The following is a 17,141-nucleotide window of genomic DNA, read 5'->3' on the forward strand; positions in this document are numbered from 1 at the left end:
ACTGCAGGATTCCTGTATTTAGTGTAATTACAGGGATGCTGATAGTAAATATCTTTCAGAAGTCATGAAAATGTATTGAGATTGAGCATCTTACAGATGAGTTCACCTCATAACCCGTGATACTCTGCTCTCAGTACAGGAATGTGTGTGAGATATCAAAATAAAAAGTATCGACATCAATATCAGAAATTATTGACATTTTTTTGAGTTTCCATTTGTAACCAGCAGCTCATCAAATAAATAGTTAATTTCATTAAAAATGATTGAATTCCCTCTATGGGATAAATATCACTTTCAATATCTTATATTGTTTTAAGAAAATAACTATAATCATTATTATATTCTCAAAGCCACTACATATGATATTTTCTTAGAAACAAAAAACAACTTGTTTATATTTAAATATTAAATTTCACTGGATTACAAACTGAGCATCCTATTATATAATATTATATATTTACTGTTATTACTTTATAAAATAACATTACTCGTGTGCAATATTACTTGAAATTACGTCTAATACCACCTGTGTGAAAGACTATTTGCAATGCGTCCTTTTTTCTTCCCTTATTTGTATTTATACATTGTACTGTGTATATACTATATATTATAGTATGTGTATATTCTTTTATATATTTGCATTTATTGTTATTTCTTTCCTTTGCTGCTGTAACAAAGACATTTTCCCCACTGTGGGACGAATAAAGGTATATCTTTAATCTATTACTTAGGTAATTAACTGGCATCTAGCAGATGTCCTCATCCAGAGTGACCAGTGCACTTTGTCCTGATGTGTTCCTGATGTTCATGTTGCTACAATGTCCATTTAACTCCTTCATCTCCATCTTCTCTCTCCTAGAAAAACACACAGAAAGCCTTTGAGCTCTGAGGTAAGATTTAATGTTAGCACAGACTCTTCTGCTGGATTTTCCCCACACACACAGATTAATATTCCAGATTACAGTGTAAACATCATCATGTCTTACTCTCTCACTGCAGCAGGATCACACACTCTCACACTTTAGGAGTTATTGGAGGAAGAATCTCCTTCAGAGGCTGTAAAACATTCAAATCATCACAAAGTGAAATCAAAACACTGCAGCACATAAACACTGTAGTGGATTTAAACATCATTTATGGATCATAAAGTTTCACTTACAGGGTTTGGGTAGAACAGGTTTAAATCCTGAAACACAGATGATGAACACACAGTTATTATCAAATCTCTGTTTATTCAGAATCAGATTATTGTTGTGTCTAAATATATGTAAAATATTCATTAAATCCTTCTTCCAGATATTAAAGTGTGAATCTGTTCTCTTTCTTCCACTCACCAGAGTTCTTCTTCTTCCAGACCACAATTCCAGCAACAACAAGAACAACGAGAGCCACGCTGATACCAACGATGATCCCAATCTGTCCTCCATCTGATCCTCCACCTGATCCTCCATCTGTTAAATCATCACAGAGTGTTTATTATCTGCTGCATCAGTAAATCAGTGTTCACTCTGTAAATGTGTAGATTTATAGGAAAGTGTTTCTCCGACCTCTCAGGATTCGTCTCTCGCTCACAGGCAGCACTAAATCCTTCTCCAAGCTGCTGTGCTCAATCACACAGGTGTAGGTGTGTTTCTGCAGCTCCTCAGCTGAGACTTTCAGAATGCTCCTCTTCTGGAAGCTTCCATCCTGGTTGGGTAACGTCTCTCTGAGATCCACGTCCAAATGCACGTCCTCTCCATCCTTCCTCCAGGAGATATTCAGTGCTTTGGGAAAGAAACCTGTAGCATCACACACCACCTCTGGAGGAGAAGATTCTTTTTGGAACAGAAACGTTTTAGGAGAAACTGCAAAGACACAAACATTAAACCACACTGTAAGATTTATTGATAGAAATGTAGGAGATCAGCATGTCTTTCCATAAAAGAATAAAAATATGAATAAATGTGTGAAAGGTGTGTGTGATGTAGAAGGTTATAAAGATGGAGGTTTACACATTAAAGACTGCAGCATTTATTGTGTAGAAATGATTTACACTCATTTGTGAGTTGTGATGAAAACTGTAGTTTATGATGAATATAATTAATATGTAATAAAGATAAAGGAGCAGGTTCACCTGTTAAACAGTTTCATGGTCAGTATACTGCAGTGGCATGTGGTACCTGGGTGCATTTGGTACCTGGGCCTTCAGTGTGGACGTACCCGACTTAATCCACCTCTTTATCCACCACTATCATGTTGCAATTATAGAAAACATCAATACAATACAAAAACACAATATAACAACAGGTGCCATTACAGAGAGAGAGACATTTCACATATGGTGGTGAAAACCATTTTAGTAAATCAAGACTCCAAACCTCTACACTACAACCAAAACTGTACACCTACAACATCTGAAGCAGTTCAGAATCAATATTTGTCTAATAACATGACAAAAACATAAACATTTAAATAAAACACAACCTACTCTCCAGAGATACAGACTCATAATGTGCAGCGCCTCCCAGAGGCTGTAATCCAGTGGTACCGATCATATTCACTGGTCTGGAAGTGGAGATCAAACCCTTACCCAGGCTGAGACAAGCTAGCTAGCTTCAGGGTTGACCAACCTCCTTATGATGTCTAGCTTTTCTTCTAAATGGATTTTTAAGTATGTCTGATACCAAATCAATTTCTCTTCTTCTGAAGGTGTAAAATTCTAGCTCAGATGTATTAATGTGTGCAGCAATTGATTCTTTTTTTCACCTTGATGTTTTTTCCTTCAATTGATTTCTTGATCTATTGGATCACACAACAATGATGCAAAGAAACAGACCCATGACTACAACAACAATGACATGAGGCTGCATTCCACCTGGTCCTCCACCTGGTCTTCCACTTAGTCCTCCAACTGATCATCCACCTAGTCCTCCAACTGGTCCTCCAACTGATTCTCCAGCTAGTCCTCAGACTGTTAGATCAGCACAGTTACTTTATTGTTTGCAGTATCAGTAAATAAACTTTCACTCTGTAAATCTGCAGATTTATATAAAAGTGTTTCTTCGACTTCTCAGGATCACAGTAAAGGAGTGTATTATTAGTGTGTGTTGTAATAAATTGTGCCAATTATGTGTGGAATCTTACAATTTCCTTTTAAATAATGTTTCAATTGTATGTGTTTAAAGACAAGATGTGTGTGTGTGTGTGTGTGTGTGTGTGTGTGTGTGTGTGTGTGTGTAACAGCTGCAGTACAGTAAATACAAACTTTACCTTTATGCTGCCAAACCTGTATGCCATTATTCGGGTACTTTTTTAACCAGTCAACACAGTCAGTCTCCAAAAAGTCCTTCCAGTATTTCGCGTTATCTCCTTTCGGATCCCACCACTTTATAAAGATCTCAGCTTTCTCATCAGCTGGAGTCCAGGTTCCGGTTTTTAGATCGAGATGGAAGAAATCTTTTTGATCATAACTGTACTGATAGTGTCCACTAAAGGTGCTGTTTTCACCAATTTCACAGCCATACACCTTCAGTAGTGTATGAACACCTGCAGACACACGTATACACACACACACGTCTTCAGTCACTAACTGTGGGTTTTTTAGAAAATGCTGATCTGAAAAGGTTACAGTAGTGTGTTGTTTTCACTGCAATTCAATCATTTCTGTGACATTTCATCTTGTCGGAGTTTTATAAAATGTCGGAAATATAAGTGTTTCACCTTTAGCGTGACCAAAGATCTGCATCACTTCCTCTAGATTGTCTTGGAAACGCTCCTGTTGATTTTGCATATGCTGTGTCTGGATTTTCCAGTATTGTGGATCAACAGATTTGATCATCTTCACCCACTCTGTCTTTGTGATCATTTTCTTGGTGCTGCTGTCGTAGTACACAATCTGCTCTCCATTAACCAGACCAACAGCTGTGCAGTTTAAAGTTGGTATGATGGCAGTGTAGATGTACTGCAGGGAGTGTGGGACTGGAAAAATGTACACTTTTAGTAACACACATGATCATCTCACTACTAACATCAGGAATCAGGTAAAAGGTGTGTAATCAGGTGGTGTGTCTCAATCAGCTTCATTATCCACTGCACAGGGCACTGATCAGGGAGTCTGCAGTTTTATGTGTTGCGTCAAAATCAAGTGACTAATTATTATTGTTGTAGATCTCAAATGTTCATTTGTGTTAGAATAAATATTTTATTTTTTTATTTTTTACAGTGACTGATAAGGAAATGGGAAGTCTGTATGCTGTTAATAGCTGCCAGTGACGATGGTCTACAACTTGAAAAAAGGATCCTGTAACAGGAAATGATTGTACGCCTGCTAGATGGCCCCTGTGTTGACAATCTGATTGGTTAAGTAACAGCTTCAAGCAACACATTTTTTACACTACAGCGTCCTCTCGCCAAATTCCCCGGCATCTGGAATTATTTAAGACACATTTATGGAAAAATATATATATTAAAACATAAATCAGTAAACCCTCAAAGTATTTAGAAAAGCAGAAAAAGCCTTGATGGCCCTGAATCGATTTTTTTTTGCGAGGGGGATTAAATAATGAATCATATAAATAATAATACAGTAATGGCATGCGTAGCTTTTAACTTTAGGAAATCCACCAGCCTCGGATTTGTTATTGTAAAAAAGGACAACAGCGCCATCTCCTGACCACGGAATATGATGGTAGCTGCGGTATTTTTTATTTGTCATTTTTTTATTTGTTATTCTTCCATAATAAAACGTCACATAGAACAATAACTTCTACCTGTCAGCTAAAATGTGTAATAGACATTTAAAAACTGAAATATTTCTGCAGGGACTCGGATAAACCAGTTTCAGTATAAAAATTATTTTCACTGAGACTCGAAAACTGCTGACACACATTTACACAACACGACTTTCCTGCTGTTGTGTGTTTCTCCACATGCAGAAACCCACCTGCTCCTGAAAGATGAACAGAACATGTGAAAAAGAGCAGAACCTTTAAGAAATCCCAGTCCTCCATCACTGTGGCTGGCAGTTTGTAAATACACAGGAATATAACGGAAACGCCTTTCTGACGCGTCTTTACATCTATTTTGACCGCTCCCACCACCCGTACCGTAAGTGCACGATTAGACGCGCAACACAAAGAAAATTAAAAGCTGAATTAACCGTGTATTTTTAAGCTGCGGGTGATTTTACCGTAGTCCTCCATCTCACACTGCTGCACTGATCCTAATGCATGGCTAGGTTGACTGAGAGTCTGACTGAATTTCTGAACGGCGCAAAAACTCCATGATCTTTTCTTTACGTTATTATGTGCATTAAGTATTAAGTATTGAGTGTATTTATGTATAAAACACACAAAACAATGATGAATTTATCATCAATTGAATAATTGAATGTTAGATTTCTTTTGAGAAATATGGCAAACGCTCATTCTGGAGCCTAAGTCTTTTTGACATTTTGTATGGTATTGTGTAATTTTAACATCTTTTACTCAGATCAGTTAACAGTTTGGGTGGATTAGAAGGTGCTTACAACCTTGTAATTCTTAGTCTTTTTTTTATTTTATTTTTAGTTCTGATAGTCTTATGCTCATGTAACTTGCATGCTTTATACATACAAATAATGGGTTGTTCCCTGGTTGATACAGTAACATGCTCTACTTTATATACATTCTTTTGCTTTACAGGAAGCCTGAAGCAGAACCGTTTGCTGAAACCTGTCAGTAAGAAAGAGCTGGAGACAGCGCTTGGTAAATGGTTCACAAATGCAAGACACAGAGAAGGCAACCGTGCTTTGAGAGTCATATAACCTAAAGCTAGGGTTGCACAATTAATCATATTTTATCTCAATGACTGTTTTTGCCTCTGTTTAATTAAGGGAATACTCCACCCTGAAATGAAAAAATATCTTATTAATTACTTATCCTCAATGCATCTATACGGTGGCTGAGAGAGCTCAACACTCTGCAACTAAAGAAAACGCATGCAAATAGAAAAAAACACCAGCAACACCAGTTTGACAACACATGTGTTGCAAACCCCCAACAATGTAACCAAGTACAGAAATACGCTGCAAATCCTCACAACACAACCAAATAAATCACAAAATAAATGTTTCAAGGGGACCACAACAAGTGACGAACCCATCTGTGGCTGTTTATTGCTCAATGTCTATTTGTCAGTGGTGTTGATGTGTGTCAATGACCTGAAAGGTGAGTTGTTTGTTTATTTTAACATTATTTATGATTTGGCCTTTTGGATATTATTATCCTTAATAATCTGATGAAATACACAATTAACTGTAAAACATTATTATGTTAACTGGCAAAGCCAGGAATCATGATCAGGATGTTAAAATAAACAAAAAACTCACCTTTCAGATCATCAACACCACCACTGATGAATCGACACTGAACAAGCAGTCCCGGGGTCGTCACTTGTTGGGGTCCCCATGAAACATTTATTCTGTGGTCTGTGCTGTTTTCAGTGTAAATGAATTGGTTGTGTTGTGAGGATTTGCAGGACGTTTCTGTATTTAGTTGTGTTGTGAGGATTTGCAGCACGTGTTGTTTAACTGATGAAGATGTTTTCTTGATTTGCTAGTGTTTTTTCTATTTGAAAATGTTTTCTTCAGTTGCAGTGCGTTGAACTTTCTGGGCCACCGTGATCCGAGGTGTGACTTACATCTTTCAGCTAATCAGACTCATTGTTCTAATCACTGGCTTTTGGCAAAAAACAAATATTCGTTTAAGAGTCAAGTTCAGACGCAAGGTTGATATTTTAATTGTTAAATTCATAAGTTTTGGATTCCATGACTGGTCCATAAGTTATTACTGTGTGAGGAAGAGGTGGGAACAATTCACTGATGAGATTCTAGGATATGTTTTAATTATATTGATGCATGTTTTTTAGATGCTGCTGTGAATGGTAGTATTTTAAAATTTACTAAATTGCCTTTTCTGTCTTCTCTTTCTTTACTGTTTTGTAGGAGTGCAACTGAGGAACCTGCATAGACCAAACCAACTATTCTACATCAGTAATTCTGTTATTCCTGTTTCCTGTTTTTTTGCTTGAATTAATTTAAGTTGAAATCATTTATTTTTCACAGTTCAAATACTCAACCATGTCATTTTAAACATAGAGCAGCACATAAAATCAACTAATATTAGTTATTTGTTTGGTCAGGCAAAATTTTACATTGTAACTGAGGTTTAAAATAGTTTGACAGTGGGTTTTTTTCATAGTAAGATTAAGTACACATTAAGTTCACTCACAGAAATCAATGATGAAATTAATAAATGGGCCCCAATTCTCACCCACTGTGGTCCCATAACAACCCCATAAAGGGGCCATTTGTGGGTTGACCCATGATTAAGTCATGTGGGCACCATAAGGGTCCTTATTGTAGCCCACTTTGGCCACATTTTTAACACCTATTTGGGACCCACGTAGAGCCCACCATGGACCCATCAGGACCCAACACACATGGGGCCCATTTGGAGCCGATGGACAAAATTCTCTGGGCGCCATTTGGGTTGCCCATGCAGGGCCCAAGTGACAGCCCATCAAAAACCCACATGGGGCCCACAGGAAAATGTTGGCTGGGTAACCAGTAACACCACTCACACACTAACAACAGACACGGACACGCCACTAACACACTATAATTACATAGTGTATTTTATTTCAATTTTTTCCACTTTTACTGTTGATTTTGTTGAATAATTCTCCAGCCAAGCTTTATAAATATGATTGTTTCACATGCAAATAAAGCAACATTTGAATCTTGAGATAGATGATGTGACACAGAGGAGATCATGCATCATGTGGGAATATTTTATACCTGAAAACTGCAGTATTCGTGAGAAGACTATTCGGGCAAAAACACCAACTTATACAAACACATAAAAAACATGAATAATAGAACATAAAAGTTCACTTCATAACCCATGACACTCTGTTCTCCATTACAGGAAGGTGTGTGTGGTCAAAGTAAAAAGTATCTCCATCAATATCAGAAATTATAGAAATTTTCCAGTTTCCATTTGTAACCAGCAGCTCATCAAATAATTAATGAATTTCATAAAAAAATAATTCAATTTCCCTCTATGGGATAAAAATAATTTTCAATATCTAATAGTGTATTTAAAAAATAACTATAATCATTATCATATTCTCAAAGCCACTACATATGATATTTTCTTAGAACCAAAAAAACAACCTCTTTATATTTTTATATTAAATTACACTGGATTATAAACTGAGCATCCTATTATATAATATAATATAATATAATATAATATAAATACCATATTACATTATATCACATTATATGCACAGTGTGAGGACAATAACCTGGAACTCAACCAAACTGGAACTCAAGCAGGAATGTAAACAAAGTATTGGATTAAATATATATTAATGTCTCACATTATTGATGTCACTCAAATAATGGAGAAATATGATTGTCTATCTGGAGGATAATTCCAGTCATGTTCCCTTTAGTCAGGAATGATGACTGATGTCTCATTGCTGCTTCAATGCCATAGTTGATTTTATGGCACTTCAGGTGGTAATAATCCACTTAATGCTCAGCCCAGAAACAACTGTACCTGAGATAGTGCATTTTTGGGGGATGAGCTTATTCAAGTACATATACTGATTAAATACACTCTATATAATATTCTATATCAGTAAAAGTGATTATAGTGCAGTTCAGTTAAGTATTTATACTGTACTAATAACAATCAGCATCGTCTTAACAACTTAACAAACATAAATATATTACAAAAACAAAATTGACATTTATAAATTAGTGCCTAAAAGTTTATCCCCTAATAAACAATTCAGTGGCCATTGTGGCAAAACTCTCTGAGATGATATAGTGACCAGTGCAGTTTGTCCTGATGTGTTCCTGATGTTTATGTTGCTACAATGTCCATTTAACTCTTTCATCTCCATCTTCTCTCTCCTACAAAAACAGACAGACAGAAAGAGTTTGATCTCTGAGGTGAGATTTAATCTTAACACAGACTCTTCTGCTGGATTTTCCACCCACACACAGATTTCTAATCCAGATTACAGTGTAAACATCATCATGTCTTACTCTCTCACTGCAGCTGGATCACACACTCTCACACTTTAGGAGTTATTGGAGGAAGAATCTCCTTCAGGGGCTGTAAAACATTCAAATAATCACAAAGTGAAATGAAAACACTGCACATAAACACTGTAGTGGATTTAAACATCATTTATGAATCATAAAGATTCATTTAAAAAGTTTGGGTGGAACAGGTTTAAATCCTGAAACACAGATGATCACACAGTTATTATTAAATCTGCTCCACTCACCAGAGTTCTTCCATCAACAACAGCAACGAGTAGAAGGAGAACCACAATGATAACAATGATGATCCCAATCTGTCCTCCATCTGTTAAATCATCACAGAGTGTTTATTATGTGCTGCATCAGTAAATCAGTGTTCACTCTGTAAATCTGCAGATTTATATGTAAGTGTTTTTCCGACTTCTCAGGATCACAGTAAAGAGTGTATTATTAGTGTGTGTTGTAATAAATTGTGCCAATTATGTGTGGAAACTTAAAATTTTCTTTTAAATAATGCTTCAATTGTATGTGTTTAAAGGCAATGTGTGTGTGTGTGTGTGTGTGTGTGTGTGTAAAAGCTGCAGTTACAGTAAACACACACTTTACCTTTATGCCATTATTCAGGTACTTTTTAGACCAGTCAACACAGTCAGTCTCCAGGAAGTCCTTCCAACATTTCGCTTTATCTCCTTCCGGATCCCACGCCTTTATAAAGATCTCAGCTTTCTCATCAGCTGGAGTCCAGGTTCCGGTTTTTAGATCGAGATGGAAGAAATCTTTTTTATTATACCTGTACTTATAGTGTCCACTAGAGGTGCTGTTTTCACCAATTTCACAGCCGTACACCTTTAGAAGTTTATGAACACCTGCACACACACGTATACACACACACACGTCTTCAGTCACTAACTGTGGGTTTTTTAGAAAATGCTTATCTGAAAAAGTTACATTAATGTGTTGTTTTCACTGACATTCAATCATTTCTGTGACATTTCATCTTGTCGGAATTTATAAAATGTCGGAAATATACTAATGCCTTTTTTTCGGCTAAAAATTGCATTAGTATAATAAGAAAATCCTATACTACAATAACGATTACCTTAATGTGTGTGAAGTGTGTGTTTGCATGATGTGTGTTTCACCTTTAGCGTGACTGAAGATCTGCATCACCGCCTGTAGATTTTCTTGGATCCACTCCAGTTGATTCTGCATATGCTCTGTCTGGATTTCCCAGTACTGTGGATCATCAGCTTCGATCTTCTTCACCCACTCTGTCTTTGGGATAATTTTCTTGGTGTTGCTGTCGTAGTACACAATCTGCTCTCCATTAACCAGACCAACAGCTGTGCAGTGTAAAGTTGGTGTGATGGCAGTGTAGATGTACTGCAGGGAGTGTGGGACTGGAAAAATTTACACTTTTAGTAACTCTGCTTCAGTTGAAATATAATTATAGAAATGCATATTAAAAAGAATTCTGCAAATTTTTATTGCCACCAATATCTCAGTGACAAAGCCACCAAACACACACATGATCATCTCACTACTAACATCAGGAATCAGGTGGTGTGTCTCAATCAGCTTCCTTATCATATATATATATTTGTTTTTTTACAGTGACTGATCATGATGTCATGTGAGAATACACGATCCTGCAACAGAAAATGATTGTACGCCTGCTAGATGGCCCCTGTGTTGACAGTCTGATTGGCTAAACAACAGCTTCAAGCAACACGCTTTTTACACTAAAGCGTCCTCTCGGCAGACTATCTGGAATGATTTAATGCACGTTTATGGAACAATATATGTTCAAACACAAGTCAGTGAATCTAAAAGTAAAACCAGAAAAGGCCTTGATGGCCCCGAATTGATATTACCATCATCATAATGGGGCATTATTTCAAAATATAGGCGGTTATTTTGCAGTTTAACCTCAGAAATATCATTACACCCATACAAGAATACACCATAAGCAGTCCCACTAGAGTTTCCAGAATTCCGGGGGGGGGGGTTAATAATGAAAATAATAACAATGACATTTGTAGCATTTTACCCCAGGAATCGAAACCTATTTAACATGACTTTACAACCTCAAATCCACCTGCCTCGAATTTGTTATTGTAAAAAAGGTCAACAGCGCCATCTCCCGGCCACGGAATATGATGGTCGCTGCGTTATTTTTTATTTGTTATTTTTATGTTATTCTTCCATAATAAAACGTCACATAGAACAAGAACTTCTACCTGTCAGCTAATGTGTAAATTACACATTTTACACAGTGTAATACACATTTAAAATCTGAAATATTTCTGCAGTGACTCGGATAAACACATTTCACAAAAAAAAAAACGCCCTTATTTTCACTGAGACTCGAAAACTACTGACACACATTTACACAACACGACTTTCCTGCTGTTGTGTGTTTTTAAACATGCAGAAACCCACCTGCTCCTGAAAGATGAACAGAATATGTGAAAAAGAGCAGAACCTTTAATAAATCCCAGTCCTCCATCTCACACTGCTGCACGGATCCTAATGGAGGAATTATTTAGTTCATGTTTTATCACCAAGCAGGACTGCAGGGGTTTGTAGATCACTGATTAGATCTATCATTTTATTTAAATTTCACTCCTCTATATTAAGTAAACTGTTCCTATTTATTTACACAGGACACGCTAGTATGTGCGCATGCGCAGCTCCTGTCACATCGTGCCGACACACGCTGCTCCTCTGTGATTGGGCGCCCCTTCGTAACGTGACTCAGCGACTTAATGCTGATGTAGACAGTACACACCAAAAATACACACTTACACACCACTTACACACACACACACACACACACTAACACCATTCACAACACCACTCACACACACTTACACACCACTAACACACACTTACACACAGGGGCGTAGCCATCATTTCAAAAGTGGGGGGGGACGAAATGTGTAGTGTTACCTGTTTTTTTTCCTCCACTAAAAAAGTGAGGGGGGGCGAATTAACTTTTTTATACAAAATTTAAAGTTTAAAGTTTAAAGTTAAAAGTTTAAAAACACACATGTTTAACGTTTAACGTCCCCCGCGTAATCTACGCCCCTGCTTACACACTACTAACACCCTGACACACTCTTACACACCACCCCACATACTTACATATAACAAACACAACTCACACACTCCTTCACACCACTTACATTACTCACACACACGTACACACACTAACACACACTTACACACTACTAACACCACTGACACACTCTTACACACCACCCCACATACTTACATATAACAAACACAACTCACACACTCCTACACACCACTTACACTACTCACACACGTACACACTAACACACACTTACACACTACTAACACCACTCACACACTCTTACACACCACCCCACATACTTATATATAACAAACACAACTCACACACTCCTTCACACCACTTACACTACTCACACACACGTACACACACTTACACACTACTAACACCACTCACACACACTTACACACCACTCACACACTTACACACCACCCCACATACTTACATACCACGAACACCACTGACACACTTCTACACACCAATAACACTACTCACACACATACACACTACTAACACCACTCACACACTCCTACACATCACTAACACCACTAACACACACTTACACACTACTGACACCACTCACACACTCCTACACACCACTAACACCATATTCTCAAAGCCACCACAAATTATATTTTCTTAAAAAACTGCAAAAACAATCTCTTTATATATGAGACACAAAGTTTAGAGTAAAAAAGTACGTGTAGCATCCTGTTATATTCTATTACATTATATTATATTATAAAACTGTGATGTTACAAATCATATAGTTCATCACTTGCTGTATCATATTAAGTAAAAAATGAATGATCTGTTTTCTGTGCGACTGAAGAATATATGACATGTTTATCCATCATTTCATTGTGCCTCTTCGTTCTTCTTTTTTTCTTTGTAGAGAATTGCAGTGCAGCGTAATGCATCATATCAGAGTCAGCAACCTGCAGGAAGAAAGAAGAATAAATATAAACATATTCTGTAGATGTCTTAAAGATGGAGTGATGTTTCTTAGAGACCACAAAGTCCTCATGCTGAAGAAACGTTTAAACATTAAAACCTCAAGGATTTTCTTTCTCACCATGTGTGATTTCATTGTTCCTGTGTTTATCAGTTCTCATATATTATTATCTTTAGGGTTTAATAAATGATTAATGATTAGTTATATAATGCAAGTGTTCGATCAGTTGAGTAGAAATTTTAATCCAAACCTCAATAACTCAAAAACATCTGGTCAATATTATTATTATTAATGAGAAAAAGCATGATGATTAATGAAGAGAGAAAATATGCATGTATTTAAATAATGACCTAAATATTTTAATAGCTAGATTAAATTTGTTTATAAAAAAACATGTCCTTTAAAAACTGCATGAAAGATGAGAAATGCTCGATTTTCTGTTCTGATCGAGAAATTAAAAACTAGAAATGACTGAAATTCAGATCATCTTCTGTTTAAGCGTTCTACATATGAAACAGAACAAGGTGAAAGCTGCTTTCACACAAATCTGGAACACAAAAACAAATTTTCTTCAGGTTTTGACGGATTAAAAAAATTACACTCTCCATGGTTTAAAATTAAAATGGAAACGTTTTATCTAAGAAGGAAATCAAAAAAAATGTTTGGGTAAAATATTGTTTTGTCATGAACTTTGCAATTTCATTAAGGCAGCAGCAGTTTAGAGAAGAAACGATAAGAATGCAAGGAAATCATTTGTATTGTTTGTATTTATGTATAGGATTTTTACTAAGAAATAAAAATGCTTCACGAATAAATTTGTAACTTTTATCTGGAGGTCTGTGTGTGTGTGTGTGTGTGTGTGTGTGTGTGTGTGTGTGTGTGTGTGTGTGTGTTTAATCTCGAATTTACCTTATTTTCTGCTTCAACACCTAAAACAAAACATTAAAAAATGTATTATTATCAATTCAAAATCAAAATAAAAAATCAAGATTCAAATTCAAAATTCAAATTAAATTAAAATGTAAAAATATTATTATTATTATTATTATTATTATTATTATTATTATTATTATGTAAATTGCACTAAACTGGTTTCTACTTGCTTCCTGACACCTGCAATTTTATATACATCATATTCTAAATATTAATGTTCATGTACAGCATTGCATATATGTATAACTCTTTTTTATATGTGATGTAATGATTTTAACAGAATTATCTTTCTCAAAAGAAAATAAAAAATCATGTATTAAAAAAAATATTAAAATATTTGGAATTAAAACAATATCTGGTGACTCAAATCTATGCACACGGCAGCTCGAGTTATTAAATGTGGTTGATGTAGAAATCTGTTTCAATATAATTTGCTTTGTGGCATTGATTTCTAACTTCTGAATGAGCTACAAGTGATTTTTCCCAAAAAAATTAAATAATAATAAAAAAAAGGACTGGTTTAATACTCATTACAGACTGATAGTGACAATGACCGCTTTGTTACATAATATATATTAATTGTTAAAATTGTTCATTTGTAATTAATTAAAATATTTTACTTTCAATATTTTAATTATTGTTTAAAATAATTTTTAATAAAGCTTATGCTTACTTAGAGTTATGCATATAATATTTTAATTATTATTAGTAGTAGTAGTAGTAATAGAGAAATAATATTTTACCTCCATGTGTGTTTCTGTGCTTCAGCAGGATGAAGATCAGGACACCGAGAAGAATCACAACGACTGAACCAAACATCGTGCTCAGCATGAAGATCACAGAGGAACAGCTGCAACCTAGATGAAAAATATCACGTTTTGAACATGAAACCTGCTTCATATTTTAATTTAAAAATGTCCAGAAGCTTTTGTGAGGAAAAAAAGACAAACCTGCTACTTTGTTCTCAGTAACTTGAGTTTTATTTACTCCTGAAAATGAAACATTATTTGAATAACTTCAGATTTTCCAATTCACTTTTATTGCAGTTATTTAATTTATAGAAATTTACCTTTGACGTGTAAATAGGTCGAGTTTCTGAAAGTCAGTATGTTCGTTTCCATGGAGCTGCAGTAATACAGTCCTGTATCAGAGATGTTCAGTGCAGTGATGGTGAGAGACGTGTTCTCGGGCTGAACAGACATCACCAGGTGCTCAGTGTTATTAAAGAAGTAACAGCTTTGGGATGGAGCTGATGTTCTAAACTTTTTACACCCACAAGAAGTGGAACTGAATCAGTGGTGTGTTTGAACCAGAAGATGGAACTTGTATAAGTTTGGCCATGTTGGCACCAAATAGTGACACTTTCTCCAACTTCTGCTTCCAACATGAAATAGCACAAAGTCTCTGAGAACAAACCTGCAACACATGAACACACACTAATAACACTGCATATTGATTATAATAATATATTTATACTTTTTACATTTTACATACCAAATACTGCATTCATTAGCATTGATTAGGACTTACCCATGGTGCAGAGGAGCACTAACGTAGTCTGAAAACGAGCCATTGTGTATTAGATGAGAGACAAAGAAGAAATGATCTGCTGAGGAAATCTGCGTCTGGTTTATCTGTGTGTAAAGGGTATGGATATTTATGTAGCCTACAGCAACTTGCAACAAAAAAGCCTACCGGAAAATAAACATCTCTGTAGATCTCGCCTCACATTTTAGAAGATCATCTGCAGTCGTCTACAGTTAGGAAGTAAATGTAACTCGCTACTGTACTGAAGTAGCATTTACACGTATCTGTATGACTGATGTCGCAAAATGTAGCAAAGATTTTGACGATTTGACTTATCAAATCGTCAAATATCTTTTTGCTACATTTTGCGAAATCAGTCGTTTCTTTTTATTTGGATAAAAACTGAACTGGTCAAACACATGGCAATCGACCAATCAGGGAAGAGTTCAACAGCAAGCAGAACATTTAGAGAAGAATAAATGATGAAGAAGCTCCAGGCTTGAACTCGCCATTGGGTTCATGATCATTTTAATAGACTTCAATCAGTGTTTGAGTTATTAATATTATTTTATTAATAGATCAGTGTGCTGAGAGTCACATTCGAGTCAATAGAGTTCAATAAGTGAAGAGTCATGTGACTAAAATGATAACAGGAACATTATAGTTATAATAAATTATAGCACTTTGGATACTTAAGTACATTTCAAGGCAAACATTTTTGTACGTTTACTCAAGGAATTTTCTTCAGTATATTTGCTAAATATTCAGTGAGATCATGAGCTCCGGGTCTTTGGTTTGATCCCGGATTAATTGTTAAAGTGTTTGTGCAAGATTATAAAGGATTTCATAATAACTTATTACGTTACTGGTTTTTTTCAAAGATTCATCATATTTCTTCAGTTTTATAGAGGAAACTTCCAGTGACCTTTTTTTTATTTAAACTTACTAAATAATTACATTTATTAAGTCATTTTTAATGTTCCTATGAAAGTTTTTTAAGTTGTCATGCTGAAAAGTGAACCTTCACCCAGGCTGAGGTTTTCTGTACAGTAAACACAAGGCCCTCTGTACTAGTCTGCATTTACCTCAACTCTGAACAGACTTTCTGTAAACTCTAACTCTTGTGTACAGTAGTGATAGAACTTTTTTTTCTCAATAATAACTTCCTTTCTATTAAGTTTTATCTTTCAATCATGTTTTTCCATCTTCAGGCAGGACTCTGGAAGCTCTGCTAATTCCATCGTTTAGTATAAATATAGATTTTATAAAAGTTCATATTTGAAACTTGGTTTCATTCCCAACTCGGTTTACAGATGATACAAAAATCACTAAACTAAGTATTTATAAAGGTATAGAACCAGTCAAAAGTTGACACACCTTCTCGTTCTTTATTTTTATTCTTTTCAACATTGTACATTAATACTGAAAACATCCAAACTATAAAAAACGAATAAATTACACTGGATTACAAATTGACACAGAGTTTAGAGTAAAAAAGTATGTGTGCATCCTGTTCTGTTTTATTATATTATATTATATTATAAAACTGT

At 35.5% G+C, this 17,141-nt stretch overlaps 2 protein-coding genes and 1 long non-coding RNA gene across 5 annotated transcripts; all 3 read right to left on the reverse strand.

Annotated features, from left to right (window-relative positions):
• Positions 1-691: 691 nt before the first annotated feature.
• Positions 692-5,075, reverse strand: LOC124380959 (BOLA class I histocompatibility antigen, alpha chain BL3-7-like). Of its 3 annotated transcripts, none has more exons than XM_046842311.1 (8): positions 4,922-5,075; positions 3,700-3,957; positions 3,250-3,525; positions 1,548-1,844; positions 1,335-1,427; positions 1,160-1,186; positions 987-1,056; positions 692-855 (listed from the first exon to the last, which is right to left on the reverse strand). In XM_046842311.1, the coding sequence occupies exons 1-7, from the start codon at positions 4,986-4,988 to the stop codon at positions 1,022-1,024; spliced, it is 1,053 nt and encodes a 350-aa protein (XP_046698267.1). In that variant the 5' UTR covers positions 4,989-5,075; the 3' UTR covers positions 692-855; positions 987-1,021. The 3 variants fall into 3 exon arrangements, with proteins under 3 accessions (XP_046698267.1, XP_046698266.1, XP_046698265.1); XM_046842310.1 differs by having other exon boundaries at positions 1,335-1,439; XM_046842309.1 differs by having other exon boundaries at positions 1,335-1,451; positions 4,922-5,074.
• A 2,720-nt stretch (positions 5,076-7,795) lies between these two features.
• Positions 7,796-11,757, reverse strand: LOC124380976 (class I histocompatibility antigen, F10 alpha chain-like). Its single transcript, XM_046842347.1, has 6 exons — positions 11,522-11,757; positions 10,222-10,479; positions 9,686-9,945; positions 9,325-9,404; positions 9,080-9,149; positions 7,796-8,944 (listed from the first exon to the last, which is right to left on the reverse strand). Exons 1-5 carry the CDS (start codon positions 11,586-11,588, stop codon positions 9,143-9,145), a joined length of 672 nt encoding a protein of 223 aa, XP_046698303.1. The 5' UTR covers positions 11,589-11,757; the 3' UTR covers positions 7,796-8,944; positions 9,080-9,142.
• Positions 11,758-13,082: 1,325 nt separating this feature from the next.
• On the reverse strand, positions 13,083-15,047 carry LOC124381000. Its single transcript, XR_006924762.1, has 4 exons — positions 15,015-15,047; positions 14,808-14,921; positions 14,041-14,060; positions 13,083-13,114 (listed from the first exon to the last, which is right to left on the reverse strand). It is a non-coding gene; the product is annotated as an uncharacterized LOC124381000 (long non-coding RNA).
• Between the last annotated feature and the right edge of the window lie 2,094 nt (positions 15,048-17,141).

The sequence above is a fragment of the Silurus meridionalis genome, chromosome 27 (assembly GCF_014805685.1).
Source record: "Silurus meridionalis isolate SWU-2019-XX chromosome 27, ASM1480568v1, whole genome shotgun sequence".
NCBI lineage: Eukaryota > Metazoa > Chordata > Actinopteri > Siluriformes > Siluridae > Silurus > Silurus meridionalis.

What these genes read in the sequence shown, in the direction of transcription:
- LOC124380959 (XM_046842309.1), bottom strand. Translation starts at nt 4,988, where the DNA reads ATGGAGGACTGGGATTTCTTAAAGGTTCTGCTCTTTTTCACATGTTCT. An exon ending in TGTTCATCTTTCAGGAGCAG is followed by an intron (nt 3,958 to 4,921) that starts GTGGGTTTCTGC and finishes ACATTTTTCCAG; the next exon opens with TCCCACACTCCCTGCAGTAC. An exon ending in CGAGAGACGAATCCTGAGAG is followed by an intron (nt 1,452 to 1,547) that starts GTCGGAGAAACA and finishes ATGATTTAACAG; the next exon opens with ATGGAGGATCAGGTGGAGGA.
- LOC124380976 (XM_046842347.1), bottom strand. Translation starts at nt 11,588, where the DNA reads ATGGAGGACTGGGATTTATTAAAGGTTCTGCTCTTTTTCACATATTCT. An exon ending in TGTTCATCTTTCAGGAGCAG is followed by an intron (nt 10,480 to 11,521) that starts GTGGGTTTCTGC and finishes AAATTTTTCCAG; the next exon opens with TCCCACACTCCCTGCAGTAC. An exon ending in ACCTGAATAATGGCATAAAG is followed by an intron (nt 9,405 to 9,685) that starts GTAAAGTGTGTG and finishes ATGATTTAACAG; the next exon opens with ATGGAGGACAGATTGGGATC.